General features: G+C 45.6%; 1 protein-coding gene across 7 annotated transcripts in view; it reads right to left on the reverse strand.

Moving 5' to 3' along the window:
- Positions 1 to 190: 190 nt before the first annotated feature.
- SH3BP4 (SH3 domain binding protein 4) overlaps positions 191 to 17980 on the reverse strand; it is a 147789-nt gene continuing 129999 nt past the window's right edge. For 6 of the 7 annotated variants that reach the window (XM_037912621.2, XM_043525260.1, XM_043525261.1 and 3 more), the window contains 2 exons: positions 8518 to 8706; positions 191 to 3361 (listed from right to left, as the gene is read on the reverse strand). In XM_037912621.2, coding sequence (XP_037768549.1) covers positions 3137 to 3361; positions 8518 to 8706 — 414 coding nt within the window. In that variant the 3' untranslated portion in view covers positions 191 to 3136. The remainder of the gene's footprint in view (positions 3362 to 8517; positions 8707 to 17980) is intronic. The other variant, XM_043525265.1, reaches the window with a different exon arrangement.

Below are 17980 nucleotides of genomic sequence, written 5' to 3' on the forward strand. Positions count from 1 at the left end.
TTCACGGACAGTTTCCTAGATATTGATTTTGTTTCTGTCAGGTATGCCAGGGATGGGAGGGGGGCTAATGGGTCAACCAGCTGCTGGAGGAAGAGATCATCCAGTGGGAACCCAGAGAGGTTCCATGCACCAAGACAATCCTATGACGGAGGCGACTTCCCAGGAAACAGAGCATATCGAGACCTCTCCGGAGTGTTCAAACAACAGCTTTAATTGTAATATATTTCCCAAAGAGTTTTTAAAAACATTAGCTGTTAAGTACAATAAGCAATTGCTGTCCATACCAAAGTAATGCAACGTCCAGCCCAATGCTCCACGGCAGGGCCTGACAGTGGTGGGTGACAGGCATCTGAACGGACACGTGGATTTTAGTGTGTGAAGGGAGGCGGATTTTTAAATTAAGGGGGGGTGGGGGGGAAATCACGCAGTGATTACACCGACTCATTCCAAACCATTGCAGTTGTTTGGGCTCAAATGATTCTCCAGGAGGGGGAAGAACAGACTAGGCTGGGGTAGAATGGTAGGTTTCGGCTTCCGTTGAAATGTCCAGCTGGGCATACAGGACCTGAGGTAGTCAGAAAATCTGGGAAAACAAAACTAGCCAGTAATTTCCCACCTTGTAAGAATCCCAGGAGGCTAAAGCATCTGCCAGGTAGATTAAACGCTGCTGTAAGAGTGATACGGCCACCCTGCTTCCCCACTGTCTTCATCTGAAGTAGGTTAGACCGTAATTCTCCAACGAGATTCCTGTGCAAAGCCCCTGTTGAAGCCATTCAGCAAGCTCTGCCCAGGCCTCTGCAGACCCACTGGCAGGATCAGGGCCTTTTAAACAGCTAGCTTGGTGAAGAACACAACAAGTCTGTGCTTTGAACAACTACTTACAAGCTCTCTGCTGATGCACATGGCGTCATTTGGCAGAGTGAACTCTTTAGGCAGGTCTGCTCTCTACGGCCAGTCAGAGGCTTTTGGAATGCACTGAACTTCGGCTTCCGTTACACAAGGATTCCAGCATGTCCACGTAGCGTTCAGGTTGGTGCATGAAAAAATATTTAAGGTGGTCTGTCCCTTTCAACAACAACAAAAAAAGGAGCCCGCATGTGAGCGTCACTGCCTGCCAGGTTTTAACTCTGTGCTATGATAAGTTGCATAGGAAATGCCTTAAAGCCCCTGAGGAGAAAATCCATGAAATTAAGGTGCTATTCTTCATTAGTGGGAGACTTGTTTCGAAGGGAAATTCTTTCAGGGTAACATTTGGAGGGGAAATTTGAGGCACAGTCTCCATTAAACTGTGTCTCCGTTCTTTGGAGGAGCGGGGTTCCCAGAAGCCACACGTGTCTCACTTGTCGCCCTACTCTCGGGAGATTCTGGGAGCGCCTGCCTGGACACACAAGTCACTTGGGGTCACAAGAATATTTCTAAGGTCTGCCTGTCGTGTGGTGCAGGCAGACTGCACCAAGCAGTTTTTATTTTAGACACTGGATGAGACGGTCCTGTGATGCCAGCCAGCAAAAAACTGTTCAGAGCAAACCCACTGGTGGATGGATGACTGACGCCAGCTGTTGCCTCCTCTACAAGAACTTGACAATGGAGAAAAAAGAATTGCGCCATTATCTCCTGGAAACCTGTGATCATGGATCCGTCAATACAAGACCACGATGCTTCTAGCAAGGTCACACCAACCTCTCGCTCGTCGATATAAAGCTCAAGGAATAAAAATAGACTTCCAATCTCGGTGATCAACCCAGCAGAAACAGGTTTAATAGGGAACGTTTTCATCAGTTTTTCACTGCGTGGGGCACTGTTATTTTATGTGATTTCACACTCAAAATAAACGTCTTCGTTCTGTGCAAAAATATGTTTTCCCTCCGTGTGAAACATTTCAGAGGTGGCGGGAGAGAGGATCATTCAAAAGGGAGGTGGCTGTTCACAGAAGGGGTAAGATTTCAGCTCAGTGTAACCATTTCTCTGACCGAGGATTATTTACATGGCAGACTGGAGGTCAGTAGCCTTGAGGGGCCCAGTCCAAAGCTCAGGGAAGTCACTGGTAGTCTCACCACCAACTTGAATGGTCTTTGGATCAGACCCTAAAACTTCAAGAGCCTGACTGAAATGGCACCTAAGTCAACATAATACCTCCCACGGACTCCAATGAGCTTTGGATCATATCCCAACTTAGCAAAGACATTTTTTTAAAATGACGTCTAATACGGCTCTTCTCTCCTGACCACTTCTGGAGCACGCAGGTCCCCAGCAGAGAGAAAAGTTACCTTCAAGGAGACTGGCAGCTTTGTAGTTAAAGTCCCTAAAAAAGATAAAGAGGGAAGAAAGGGAGGGAACGCCACTGAACCAGAAATCTTTTCGGCTCCTTCCAGAATGCTAATTGTAGCAGCCAGCAGGAGGGATGCCCCCCTTTGCCTGAGTGCTAAGGCAGCACTGACTCTTCAAGTTAAGAACTGCAGTGGTACATTTGAAAAATAGGTATTGTGTATTTCCAGATCCAGACATTAGAAAAAGTGTATTTATAAAAAAACAGATCAGAGAGAGCTACTGGGAAAACAAGTACACCTGCTTTTCTTTTAACACTTTCTCAGGGCTGCAGGAGGTTCAGAGTTACTGCAATGGTGAATATAAAACAGTGATTCCAGAGTCTCACACTATAGAAAACCTTATAAGGGGTGGGGGGGTTGAGGGAAGGGAAAGGAGAAAGTCACAATGTGCTTTGTTTTAAATACATATTTACATGATTCATGGTCAATTTCAGAAGTGATCATTTAAAAAAGTTCCTACACAACGTAAAAATGCAACATTTCTCCCATCAAAGTGGTTTCAACCTTTGTTGCTCATTACAAAATTAGATATTTATTTGCAAATGTCTAAAAAATAAGCGTGGGGTTCCCCCCCACTGTTAAACTTTACAAATAGAAAGTGGTGTAACTGGTATCAACCCCCCAGCAGAGAAAACCCAGCTCTTCTGGACTCTTTCTACATGAGGGAGAACACTCAAAAGAGGTCCCGCTTCACTGTGCGATTCCAGTCCCAGCGCGAACATTCAAACTTTGGCCTTTTGTCAGCTCCCACCTGTTCTTTGTCCTTGGCTAAAACCAGGAAGATTTAAACATGTCAGGAATCCCCGCCATCAGATGGCAAAATCTTCATGGTCTGGAGGGCTAAAGGCGGCTGCACGGAGTATGTCCAAGGAATTGACTAAGATCAGGGTTCCTGTTAAATGTTTCCAGCGCTTGGTGATGGGGTTCTTCATCTTATCCAGCCCTATGTGCAGCTCCTGGATGACATCTCGGTAGCTATCTCCAATCTGGTTGCTCCAGGTTAGCAGAAAGTCGTAGGCTGGTTTCCACATGGCCTGTGTTCCATGCCGGAGAGACAAAAAGACAGCAAACACAAACAGAATTGAGAGATCTGTTCTTGTTACTTAGACTAGACACTGCTCTGCTACAGAAACGTAGCAGTTTGCTGGGAATTTCTGTGGCTGCTTCGGGGCACGGGAATGGCAATACCAGAACGGGCTCTGGCCTGACTGAATGCTTTGGAGAACACACAACACTGGAGCGTGATATTTGCCCATTCAGCAAAGCGCTTACGTCCATCCCGATTCATAGGGCCCTACCAAATTCAAGGTCCATTTTGGTCAATTTCACAGTCATAGGATTTTAAAAGTTGTAAAATCATGCTTTCAGCTATTTAAATCTGAAATTTCAGGAGATTGTAATTGTAGGGGTCCTGACCCTAAAATGAGTTGTGTGGTGGGAGTCGCAAGGTTAGCGTATGGGGCTTTGCGGTTCTGCTACCCTTACTTCTGCGCTGCTGGTGCTGCCTTCAGAGCTGGACAGCTGGAGAGCAGTGGCTGCAGGCCGGACGCCCAGCTCTGAAGGCAGAGCCGCCGCCGGCAGCGATGTAGAAGGAAGGACGGCCCGGTGTGGGACTGCCACCCTTACTTCTGCGCTGCTGCCGGCAGAGCTGGGCCCTCGGTCAGCAGCCGCCGCTCTCCGGCCACCCAGTTCTGAAGGCAGCAGTGCAGAATGTTGGCAATACCGCCCCCCCTGCCCCCGTCTAAAATAACCTTGTGACCCCTCGCAACTCCCTTTTGGGTCAGGACACAATTTGAGAAACTCTGGTCTCCCCCCGTGAAATCTGTATAGCATAGGGTAAAAGCACACAAAAGACCAGATTTCACGGTCTGTGATGCGTTGTTCATAGCTGTGAATTTGGTAGGGCCCTACCTATTCAGCAAGGGACTTGCACACATTCAGCTTCAAGCAAGTGTTTAAATTAGGGCTGTCAAGCAATTAAAAAAATTAATCACACGATTAATCGCACTGTTAATAGAATACCATTTATTTAAATATTTATGGATGTTTTCTTCATTTTCAAATATATTGATTTCAATTACAACAGAACACAAAGCGTACAGTACTCTATACTTATTTTTTATTACAAATATTTGTGCTATAAAAACAAAAGAATTCACCTCATACTAGTACTGTAATACAATCTCTTTATCATGAAAGTTGAACTTACAGATGTAGAATTATGTACAAAAACACTGCATTTAAAAATAAAACCATGTAAAACTTTAGAGTCTACAAAAGTCCACTCAGTCCTACTTCTTGTTCAGTCAGTCACTCAGACAAACAAGTTTGTTTACATTTGCAGGAGATAATGCTGTCCACTTCTTGTTTACAATGTCACCTGAAAGTGAGAACAGGTGTTCACATGGCAATGTTTTAGCCAGCGTCACAAGATATTTACATGCTAGATTCGCTAAAGATACATATGTTCCTTCATGCTTCGCAACCACCATTCTAAAGGGCATGCCTCCATGCTAATGAGAGGTTCTGCTCGATAATGATCCAAAACAGTGCAGATGGACGCATGTTCGTTTTCATCATCTGAGTCAGATGCCACCAGCAGAAGCTTGATTTTCTTTTTTGGTGGTTCGGGTTCTGTAGTTTCCGCGTAGGAGTGTTGCTCTTTTAAGACTTCTGAGCAAATGCTCCGCACCTCATCATCCCTCTCAGATTTTGGACAGCACTTCAGATTCTTAAACCTTGGGTTGAGTGCTGTATCTATCTTTAGAAATCTCACATTGATATCTTCTTTGCGTTTTGTGAAATCTGCAGTGAAAGTGTTCTTAAAATGAACAACATGTGCTGGGTCATCATCCGAGACTGCTAGAACATGAAATATATGGCAGAGTGCAGGTAAAACAGAGCAGGAGATTGACTGAACTCCTTGGGGGAGAATAGTATAATTTAATTAACGCTTTTTTTGTTTTTAACGAGTATCATCAGCATGGAAGCAGGTCCTCGGAACGGTGGCTGAAGCATGAAGAGACGTATGAATGTTTAGCATATCTGGCACATAAACTTGCAATGCCAGCTACAAACATGCAGTGCGAACGCCTGTTCTCACTTTCAGGTGATGTTGTAAATAAGAAGCAGGCGGTATTATGTCCCGTAAATGTAAACAAACTTGTTTGTCTTAGCGGTTGGCTGAACAAGAAGTAGGACTGAGTGGACTTGTAAGCTCTAAAGTTTTACATTGTTTTGTTTTTGAGTGCAGTTATGTTTATAACAAAAAAACCCTACATTTGTAAGTTCCACTTTCACAACAGAAAGAAAAGGATACTTGTGGCACCTTAGAGACTAACAAATGTATTTGAGCATAAGCTTTTGTGGGCTACAGCCCACTTCATCAGATGCATAGATGGAAATATAGAAAGAAGAAATATATACATACAGAGAACATGAAAAGGTGGAAGTTGCCATACCAACTCTAAGAGGCTAATTAATTAAGATGAGCTATTATCAGCAGGAGAAAAAAAAACTTTTGTAGTGGTTATCAAGAGGGCCCATTTCAGACAGTTGACAAGAAGGCATGAGGATACTTAACATAGAATCACAGAATATCAGGGTTGGAAGGGACCTCAGGAGGTCATCTAGTCCAACCCCCTGCTCAAAGCAGGGCCAATCCCCAACTAAATCATCCCAGCCAGGGCTTTGTCAAGCCTGACCTTAAAAACCCTCAAAGGAAGGAGATTCCACCACCTCCCTAGGTAACCCATTCCAGTTTTTCACCACCCTCCTAGTGAAAAAGTTTTTCCTAATATCCAACCTAAACCTCCCCCACTGCAACTTGAGACCATTACTCCTTGTTCGGTCATCTGCTAGCACTCAGAACAGTCTAGATCCATCCTCTTTGGAACCCCCTTTCAGGTAGTTGAAAGCAGCTATCAAATCCCCCCTCACTCTTCTCTTCTGCAGACTAAACAATCCCAGTTCCCTCAGCTTCTCCTCATAAGTCATGTGTTCCAGTCCCCTAATAATTTTTGTTGCCCTCCACTGGACTCTTTCCAATTTTTCCACATCCTTCTTGTAGTGTGGGGCCCAAAACTGGACACAGTACTCCAGATGAGGCCTCACCAATGTCGAATAGAGGGGAACGATCACATCCCTCAATCTGCTGGCAGTGCCCCTACATATACATCCCAAAATGCCATTGGCCTTCTTGGCAACAAGGGCACGCTGTTGACTCATATCCAGTTTCTCATCCACTGTCACCCCTAGGGTCTTTTCTGCAGAACTGCTGCCGAGCCATTCGGTCCCTAGTCTGTAGCGGTGCATGGGATTCTTCCGTCGTAAGTGCAGGACTCTGCACTTGTCCTTGTTGAACCTCATCAGATTTCTTTTGGCCCAATCTTCCAATTTGTCTAGGTCCCTCTGTATCCTATCCCTACCCTCCAGCGTATCTACTTTTCCTCCCAGTTTAGTATCATCTGCAAACTTGCTGAGGGTGCAATCCACGCCATCCTCCAGATCATTAATGAAGATATTGAACAAAACTGGCCCCAGGACTGACCCTTGGGGCACTCCGCTTGATACCGGCTGCCAACTAGACATGAAGCCATTGATCACTACCCGTTGAGCCCGACGATGTAGCCAGCTTTCTATCCACCGTCTAGTCCATTCATCCAGCCCATACTTCTTTAACTTGCTGGCAAGTTGTGGCAAAATAGATTCAAAACATGGGAAAATAGATTCAATTGATTCATCTTGATTATCACTACAAAAGTTTTTTTTCTCCTGCTGATAATCGCTCATCTTAATTAATTAACCTCTTACAGTTGGTATGGCAACTTCCACCTTTTCATGTTCTCTGTATGTATATATATATCTTCTTACTATATGTTCCATTCTATGCATCCGATGAAGTGAGCTGTAGCTCATGAAAGCTTATGCTCAAATGAATTGGTTAGTCTCTAAGGTGCCACAAGTACTCCTGTTCTTTTTGCGGATACAGACGAACACGGCTGCTACTCTGAAATTGTTCAGAACAGAGATTGCACACTACAATACTTGTATGAGATGAACTGAAAAATACTATTTCTTTGGTTTATTTTACAGTACAAATATTTATAATAAAAATAATATAAAGTGAGCACCGTACACTTTGTATTCTGTGTTGTAATAGAAATCAATATATTTGAAAAAGTAGAAAAAAATCCAAAACATTTAATACATTTCAATTGGTATTCTATTGCTGAATTTTTTTTAATCACAATTTTTTTTTTTTGAGTTAATTGCGTGAGTTAACTGCGATTACTCGACAGCCCTCGTTTAAATGCCATCAACTTCAGTGAGGCTCAAGCCTGCGCTTTGCTGAATCAGGGCCCAAGTCCAGAGTCGGGCTGTTTGCTCATCAGCTCGTGATGCTTCATAGCAAGGCGACCCTGCTGCCACAACCCTGCAGCACGCCCAGCCAAGCTGTGCAAAGCTGGACCTGTGGGGAAGAGGATGACGGCTAGAAGCCTGCCGTGGTCAGATCTCAGCCCAGCATACCGATCCCTATTTCCCCTAACAAAATGTGAACAATGAACCCCACAAGAGCCCCCGGTTTGGGGAAAAACCTCAGCTCAAGCCAGAGGGCAGCATAAGAGGGTGGGTCAAAAGTTATTCAAACTGAAGTGACCCCAGGATTTCAGTCAGTCATTGAGGTGTTATTTCTTTTTAAAGGAGCAGCAGAGAGATGACTGAAACTGACCAGCGTCCAGCCCACCCCAAACCAAAACCACCCTGTGAGATGTGAGTACTGAGCCTACACTGGCAGGTTCATTGCTCCACTCCCATAGAGGTGGGTGTGTGTGTGGGGGGAGGGTGTGAGTGTCAATCAGGGCATCACGAGCCATCAGCAGGAACACACTGTGATTTGCCTCCCTTTCAGAAAGGGAAAATTGGACAATTGTGAAGAGGAAACACTCGCTCCCCCTGCAGGCAGCTTCTCAGACTCAAAGATCAATGGAGCTTCTCCTCTAGGGGCCACTTTCAGGCACACTTACATCTCCCGATGGGAAGGAACCTTGCTCTGGCTTGCCATCGCCAAAGGAGCATTCTTATTTGCTGACACCTCAGCCAAAAAAACAAAAAAGGTAGCTGAAACCAGGCTATTGCACACCACCAGTCACACTGCAGGGCTTTAAGGGATTTTCAAATCTAGTCTCACCTCACTGTCCACCACTCCATTCCTGTCTCGGTGGGGGGCTTCGTAGGCATCCATCTGTTGTTTGGAGACCTTGGCTAGCTTCTCTGCCAGCTCCCTCCAGCGCTGAGCCACTTCCACGGCCGTGGTCAGGAGCACAAAGTCCTGAATGAGCCTGACGACCAGCCCCTGGCAGTCCATTTTCAGCAAGGCCTGAGAGAAGACAGAGCAAACCAAGTAAAGGTCAGCTACAGTCCCAAGGTTTCATCTTCTAGCAGCCACAGACTGTGTTCTCCTGGCACTCTGGCCTAGCAACAGCTGAGAACAGTGACAACTCATTTCTACAATGACAGCAACACTTCCTTCTTTGCTCTTAACCACGGAGGTGATAAAGCCTGTGAGAGAAGGAAGCCAAGGCCATCCCTACCAAAATCCAACTCAATCTCCCCTTCTCTGAAACCCAGCAGCAAGTCAAGTCTTGCATTCCCCTTTCTGGCTGCACGGCTGGTTAAATAACCCCAGCTGTGTACATAGGGAAATCTCTTTAATCAATCATTAACTCCCCTCCCCCATACAACAGGTGGTGAAATACGGTCACTGGACCTGCGGGAAGAATTGTCTCATTAAGTGGTTTCAGAGTAGCAGCCGTGTCATTATGCAGGGCACTGCATTTAGCCGTATGGAGAGGAAATCTATCAACTTCATGAACAAACCTGTACAGATACAGATAGACAGACATCACCTTCCTTTCCAAATGCAAACAGATGGACATCGTACCAAAAGGACTGAAGGTAAAAAATCCATTACAATCTACCTACCACACAGACTATGCTGACAGCTTGTGCCACACGCTCTCAAAGAAACTGCGGAACCACCGGATCAACATCCTCTACAGCAAACAGGGAAAGATTAAGAATGAGCTCTCAAAACTGGATACTCTCATAAAAAAAAACAACCTTCCACACAAACTTCCTCGTGGCTGGACTTTACTAAAACTAGACAAGCCATTTACAACACTAACTTTGCTTCTCTACAAAAGAAAAAGGACACTAAATTATCTAAACTACTACATGCCACAAGGGGCCACAGCAATGGTTTCCTTAACCCACCCAGCAATATTGTTAATCTATCCAACTATACTCTTAGCCCAGCAGAAGCAGCTGTCCTGTCTCGGGGCCTCTCCTTCTGCCCCTCCTCCCCCACGAACATGATACAGTTCTGTGGTGACCTAGAATCCTATTTTTGACGTCTCCGACTCAAGGAATATTCCCAACACACCTCTGAACAACATACTAATCCACAGAGACCTTCCTACCAACACTACAAAAAGAAGGATTCTAGGTGGACTCCTCCTGAAGGTCGAAACAGCAGACTGGACTTCTACATAGAGTGCTTCTGCCAACGTGCACGGGCTGAAATTGTGGAAAAGCAGCATCACTTGCCCCATAACCTCAGCCGTGCAGAACACAATGCCATCCACAGCCTCAGAAACAACTCTGACATCATAATCAAAAAGGCTGACAAAGGAGGTGCTGTTGTCATCATGAATAGGTCGGAATATGAACAAGAGGCTGCTCGGCAGCTCTCCAACACCACTTTCTACAAGCCATTACCCTCTGATCCCACTGAGGGTTACCAAAAGAAACTACAGCATTTGCTCAAGAAACTCCCTGAAAAAGCACAAGAACAAATCCGCACAGACATACCCCTGGAACCCCGACCTGGGTTATTCTATCTGCTACCCAAGATTCATAAACCTAGAAATCCTGGGCGCCCCATCATCTCAGGCATTGGCACCCTGATAGCAGGATTGTCTGGCTATGTAGACTCCCTCCTCAGGCCCTATGCTACCAGCACTCCCAGCTATCTTTGAGACACCACTGACTTCCTGAGGAAACTACAATCCATCGGTGATCTTCCTGAAAACACCATCCTGGCCACTATGGATGTAAAAAGTAAAGGAGTACTTGTGGCACCTTAGAGACTAACCAATTTATTTGAGCATAAGCTTTCGTGAGCTACAGCTCACTTCTTCGGATGCATACCGTGGAAAGTGTAGAATGTACTATGTACTAAGGATGTAGAAGCCCTCTACACCAACATTCCACACAAAGATGGACTACAAGCCATCAGGAACACTATCCCCAATAATGTCACGGCTAACCTGGTGGCTGAACTTTGGGACTTTGTCCTCACACAATTATTTCACATTTGGGGACAATGTATACCTTCAAATCAGCGGCACTGCTATGGGTACCCGCATGGCCCCACAGTATGCCAACATTTTTATGGCTGACTTAGAACAACGCTTCCTCAGCTCTCGTCCCCTAATGCCCGCTCTCTACTTGCGCTATATTGATGACATCATCATCTGGACCAATGGAAAAGAAGCCCTTGAGGAACTCCACCATGATTTCAACCATTTCCATCCCACCATCAATCTCAGCCTGGTCCAGTCCACACAAGAGATCGACTTCCTGGACAATACAGTGCTAATAAGTGATGGTCACATAACCACCACCCTATACCGGAAACCTACTGACCGCTATTCCTACCTACATGCCTCCAGCTTTCACCCAGACCACACCACACCATCCATTGTCTACAGCCAAGCTCTGCGATACAACCGCATTTGCTCCAACCCCTCAGACAGAGACAAACACCTACAAGATCTCTACCAAGCATTCTTACAACTACAATACCCACCTGCTGAACTGAAGAAACAGATTGACAGAGCCAGAAGGGTACCCAGAAGTCACCTACTACAGGACAGGCCCAACAAAGAAAGTAATAGAACGCCACTAGCCATCACCTTCAGCCCCCAACTAAAACCTCTCCAACGCATCATCAAGGATCTACAACCTATCCTGAAGGATGACCTATCACTCTCACAAATCTTGGGAAACAGGCCAGTCCCTGCCTACAGACAGCCCCCCAACCTGAAACAAATACTCACCAGCAACCACACACCACACAACAGAACCATTAACCCAGGAACCTATCCTTGCAACAAAGCCCGTTGCCAACTGTGCCTACATATCTATTCAGGGGACACCATCACAGGGCCTAATCACATCAGCCACACTGTCAGAGGCTCGTTCACCTGCACATCTACCAATGTGATATATGCCATCATGTGCCAGCAATGCCCCTCTGCCACGTACATTGGTCAAACTGGACAGTCTCTACGTAAAAGAATAAATGGACACAAATCAGATGTCAAGAATTATAACATTCATAAACCAGTCGGAGAACACTTCAATCTCTCTGGTCACTCGATTTCTGATCTCAAAGTGACTAACCTTCAACAAAAAAACTTCGAAAACAGATTCCAACGAGAGACTGCCGAATTAGAATTAATTTGCAAATTGGATACAATTAACTTAGGCTTGAATAGAGACTGGGAGTGGTTGAGTCATTATACTAAGTGAAACTATTTCCCCTTGTTTATTCCTCCCCCCCACCCCCGCCACTGTTCCTCAGACATTCTTGTTAACTCCTGGAAATGGCCCACCTTGATTACCACTTCAAAAGGTTCTCTCTCCCCCCACCCCACTCTCCTGCTGGTAATAGCTCATCTTAAGTGATCACTCTCCTTACAATGTATATTTTTTCATGGTCTGTGTGTATATATAAAATCTCCTCACTGCACTTTCCACTTTATGCATCCGATGAAGTGAGCTGTAGCTCACGAAAGCTTATGCTCAAATTGGTTAGTCTCCAAGGTGCCACAAGTACTCCTTTTCTCATTAAGTGGATAAAGCACTCTGCCTCGATTTTAGAGGCAGAGCTGGGTGCCAGATCTGCCAGGCAAACGCACTAGATATTTAGCTCCATACTGCAGTTTAAGCCTGTAAGAACTGAGAAAAATAGCAGCATGTAATAAAGACAATTAACTCAACATGGTCAAAATACACTGGGGTGATAGTGATAGAAGAACAGAACAACGCTTTCACTACAGAGAAAAAGAGGGTACAAGGAATAAATGCATCCAGGTACTTGTTAATAACAGGAACATCTGCTAGCTAAGAGCCGCATGCCAATGCCGAGAAGACGAGGTCTAGATCCGATGCCAGTGCCAGCCAGTTGCCTGGGCAAGTCAGAGATTTAGATGGTGTGAAGGAAGCAGTCAGTCATTTTGCTGAGGACTCTGGCTCACATTACATGGCTTTCATTCGGCACACACTAACTTTCTGTTCATGAGACTTGAAACTCTTAAGAGGAGAGTTTATTGATTTACAAGAAGAAAAGGAGTACTTGTGGCACCTTAGAGACTAACCAATTTATTTGAGCATGAGCTTTCGTGAGCTACAGCTACAGCTCACTTCATCGGATGCTCACGAAAGCTCATGCTCAAATAAATTGGTTAGTCTGTAAGATGCCACAAGTACTCCTTTTCTTTTTGCAAATACAGACTAACACGGCTGTTACTCTGAAACTTGATTTACAAGCTGTGCTTTCTGAAAACGCTTCTCTGGGGTCGCTTAACCTAGGGACACTCTCCAGCCTCGCCAGTCTTTGACCAGTCCACGACGGACGTTGAATGAATCCAGAATTCCAGTGACATTGAAGACTCAACACCATGAGACCACAGCCTGGCTTTGCACAGGACTGAGCAAACAGGGATGCAACCTGCAGAAACCGGCCTGTAAGTGCCAAGTAGGACTCTTGCCCATGACATTCCAACTGGCCTAGGAAATTAAGGGCTTTAATAGTAATGAACAACACAAAATCACAGAACCGTAGGACTGGAAGGGACCTTGAGAGGTCATCTAGTCAGTCCCCTGCACTCATGGCAGGACTAAGTATTATCTTCTAGACCATCTCTGACAGGAGTTTGTCCAACCTGCTCTTAATCTCCAATGATGGAGATTCCACAACCTCCCTAGGCAATTTATTCCAGTGCTTAACCACTCTGACAGTTAGGAAGTTTTTCCTAATGTCCAACCTAAACCGCCTTTGTTGCAGTTTAAGCCCACTGCGTCTTGTCCTATCCTCAGAGGCTGCGAACAATTTACCTCCCTCCTCCTTGTAACAAAAACTGTAATGTCTCCTCTTCTCCAGACTGAAACAAACCCAGTTTTTTCAATCTTCCCTCATAGATCATGTTTTCTAGACCTTTAATCATTTCTGTTGCTCTTCTCTGGACTTTCTCCAATTTGTCCACCTCTTTCTTGAAATGTGGTGCCCAGAACTGGACACAATACTCCAGTTGAGTCTTAATCAGCGTGGAGCAGAGTGGAAGAATTACTTTCCGTGTCTTGCTTACAACACTCCTGCTAATACATCCCAGAATCATGTTTGCTTTTTTTGCAACAGTGTTACACTGTTGACTCATATTTAGCTTGTGATCCATTATGACCTCAAGATCCCTTTCCGCAGTACTCCTTCCTAGGCAGTCGTTTCCCATTTTGTACGTGTGCAACTGATTGTTCCTTCCTAACTGGAGTACTTTGCATTTGTCCTTATTGAACATAGAAATGCCAGCCCGAATCAAACTTATGCTCCATCTAGTCCAGCATGCTGGCTGCAAAACTGGCCAGTACCAGATGTTTCAGAGATTATGCAATAACCCATTCATGGACAATTACCTACCTATGAGGAAAATCTCATCTTAGCCTCAGGCAGTTAGAGACTGATTTGTGCTCTGAAGTATGAGAGTTTATATCCCTTATTTACACAGGATTTAAAAAACGATTAACTGTAGATGAGAACATCCACCAGTGTAATCATTCTTTATCTCCTAAGCCCTTGGCCTCAGGGACATCTTGTGGCAATGAGTTCCACTGGTTTCATTCATTTCCTTTGCTCAGTTTTAAGGTTTGTTGCCTTTCAGATTCATTGGGTGCCCTCTGTTCTTGAGAGATAAAAGGCAGGTGTCTCGAGACAGGCAGAGTGAAGGTTGTGGTTCCAGAGCTACCCAACGCAGAACATGTCAAAGAACTCTAACAGGGACTCAGCTCAACAGTATCGGGAATACACACAATACTGGAAATGCACGCAGACCGAAAGGGAGGCCAAGTGGATAAAATCCCCCAGCGGCATTTTAACTTAAACATGCTTGTACGTGAATGTGCTACAAGCAATAAAATACTTCCTCAAATTGCCAAAAGGTTTGTTTCCTTTGCATATTCAACCCCCATATCTACATCCCAAGGAGAAAATCATACTGCTGACACCATAGAGAACAGCACCCTAGGAAGAGATAAAATTTATGTCTAGTTCCTAAGCTTTAAACTACCAAATCTCTCAGCGCGAAGTTCCCAGAGGCTCACATATTTATCACCTAAGAGTCTATCCTGCTACCCCTGATAATCCCCCCTCCTGCCTGCCTGCCTTTTGAAATGAACCCTCTAGAAAGCAGCTACAGAGCACTTGCATTGTCTTATTCTCTGGTAAGCGGAGGCAGAGGGAAGGAGGACTGCAATCAAGTTATGGGTGTGGAATTGCGTTAGCTCTTCTAACCAGAGCTCTCACTGTATTCCCGTATCAACAACGGAAGTAATAAACTCTTGTGTTAAGCAAACAAGGTAAGAAATGAAGGCGTATAAAACTTTATAAGTGTTATAAACTGCTCAGATAGGAGAGTGATGAGCTGCAGAAATATACTGGCACATCCTGCAGTGATGGGCCCGAACTCTGGAGCGACACTGTTGTATCAAGCCAATTGGGTCAGTGCCATCATTTCCCAAGGAAGACTTAAGACCTTCCCACAGGGGATTGGAACCAGCGTTTTCGCCTCCGGGCCGTCTCCTGGAAACTGCCAAACAACAGTTCAAGCACAAATTCAGTACACTGAACAAGTGTGAACTGTAGTAGTTAACTAACAAACACACCTACGGTCTCAGCTGAGAGAGCACTCTCTCTGCATAATCACCTGTGTGCAGCGACCCCTGGATGAGTCCTCTGCAGGCAGCAAACACGGGACCTCAGCATCCGAAGCAAGAGTGCCCTAGATCACGCAGCAGCTGATACAAGGAGAACGCCCCTCTCGCAGCCCACCGCTCCTCATGCACACTGTGCTTGTCACAGCACTAGGGGGTATACTCAGAGCCCAGGGCTCGTGGTGTAGGGGGGCCAGGCTCTCTTCAGACGTGCTCCCAGAGTCCCTTGGCTAAGCAGCTGGGCTGCCTCTGCTGCCTTTCGGGCTCAGCAATCCCACCATTTCAGGGCCCAAAGGCCAGATCTTTACCAGGGGCTCCGACTCTCCTGCTCCTCAATGCTGCAAATCAGCTAGGGAGGAAGAAAGCCTGGCTTTGCAGTGGCAAGGCTGAGTCACTAATTGCACTTGAACACAAGCATTTCGCTGTGTTTCCTAGACAATTTGAGTTAATTACATATGTACAAACACAGAAACTACCCACTACTTAGCAAACACTGCAGCAAGCCACTCTGGTCTCTTCTCCAAGCAAGCCATGGCAGGGATGTTCAGGAGAAAAGATGCCTCGAGGAGACAAAAGATTGCTGCCTCTTTATGCTTTAGTCATTTGAATGGATAGTTAAGTCTAATGGCAAGCCACAAGCAGCGTGGGTTAAATGAAGTAGACACGCAGACTCTGAGAATTATCCAAAGACTCATTTACAGAGAAGTCATCATAAAGCCAAATATTGAAAGAAAACAGTCCCCTTTTTTTACTATGCCATCTTATCTGTAAGCAGTCAAAATAGAATTTATTTATTTCTCTAAAAGTCTGGCTGAGAAAATGCTGTCTAGTTTGGCACAGGGACCAGTTATATATTGTACATGTAACCCTTCTGCCCATCAGAGCTGACAGCAACAAGGGCCGGGTTCAGTATCTTGGGGTTCCGTTCCAGTAACACAATGCAAAACCAGCTCGTGCCCCCACCCAGTGACCTGGGACAAATATATACCACCCCCTAAGAGGCAATACTTCCCCTCTTGCAAGCACAGAGTCTGAGTGTAGCAAAAGCCTTTTAATAACAGAGAGACAAGGTGGCATTATGTTGGGGAACCACCACCAACAGGATTCATAACACAAACCATGAGCAAAAACCCACCCCAAGCAAATTGGGCCGTGTCCTTTCTTTTTGGTTCTTGAGTCCAGCAACCCAAAAATCACCCAAAGTCCCAAAAGTCCAACAACCCAAAAGTCTCTGTCCCTGGTCAGTGCAGCCTCAGAGTTCAAAAGTTTATCTGCAGAGTTTTACTTCCCAACCTGGGTGGAAATGGGGGGGGTTAATGGGTATCTTACGTGGTCCAAAGCTGACTACCCCTCCTCTCTGTGGGACTCCGCTCTGCTCCACCAGCCATCCCACAAGCCACTCCACAAAATATCTTCAGCCCCCCACACTTATCATAGAATCATAGAATATCAGGGTTGGAAGGGACCTCAGGAGGTCATCTAGTCCAACCCCCTGCTCAAAGCAGGACCAAACCCCAATCAAATCATCCCAGCCAAGGCTTTGTCAAGCCTGACCTTAAAAACTTCCAAGGAAGGAGATTCTACCACCTCCCTAGGTAACGCATTCCAGTGTTTCACCACCCTCCTAGTGAAAAAGTTTTTCCTAATATCCAACCTAAACCTCCCCCATTGCAACTTGAGACCATTACTCCTTGACCTGTCCTCTTCTACCACTGAGAATAGTCTAGAACCATCCTCTCTGGAACCACCTCTCAGGTAGTTGAAAGCAGCTATCAAATCCCCCCTCATTCTTCTCTTCTGCAGACTAAACAATCCCAGTTCCCTCAGCCTCTCCTCATAAGTCATGTGTTCCAGACCCCTAATCATTTTTGTTGCCCTTTGCTGGACTCTCTCCAATTTATCCACATCCTTCTTGTAGTGTGGGGCCCAAAACTGGACACAGTACTCCAGATGAGGCCTCACCAATGTCGAATAGAGGGGAACGATCACGTCCCTCGATCTGCTCGCTATGCCCCTACTTATACATCCCAAAATGCCATTGGCCTTCTTGGCAACAAGGGCACACTGCTGACTCTCATCCAGCTTCTCGTCCACTGTCACCCCTAGGTCCTTTTCCGCAGAACTGCTGCCTAGCCATTCGGTCCCTAGTCTGTAGCTGTGCATTGGGTTCTTCTGTCCTAAGTGCAGGACCCTGCACTTATCCTTATTGAACCGCATCAGGTTTCTTTTGGCCCAATCCTCCAATTTGTCTAGGTCCCTCTGTATCCTATCCCTGCCCTCCAGCGTATCTACCACTCCTCCCAGTTTAGTATCATCTGCAAATTTGCTGAGAGTGCAATCCACACCATCCTCCAGATCATTTATGAAGATATTGAACAAAACCGGCCCCTATGACACAACGCTCAGTGATTTCAGCTCTTTAGTGATTTCAGCTTGTAGTAGGGGAGCCTCTCTGCTGGTGCACCATTGGCCCAAAGTGAATTCAGCTCAGCAGCCTGTAACTAGACTCCTAGTGGAATCAAAACTAGCTCTGATATTCCATAATGGAGAGAGGAGAAGATGCAATTGGCATGTAAGGCCCTCACCAGGGGCCCATACCACCA

Source organism: Chelonia mydas, chromosome 11, assembly GCF_015237465.2.
Source record: "Chelonia mydas isolate rCheMyd1 chromosome 11, rCheMyd1.pri.v2, whole genome shotgun sequence".
In the NCBI taxonomy this organism is placed as follows: Eukaryota; Metazoa; Chordata; order Testudines; family Cheloniidae; genus Chelonia; species Chelonia mydas.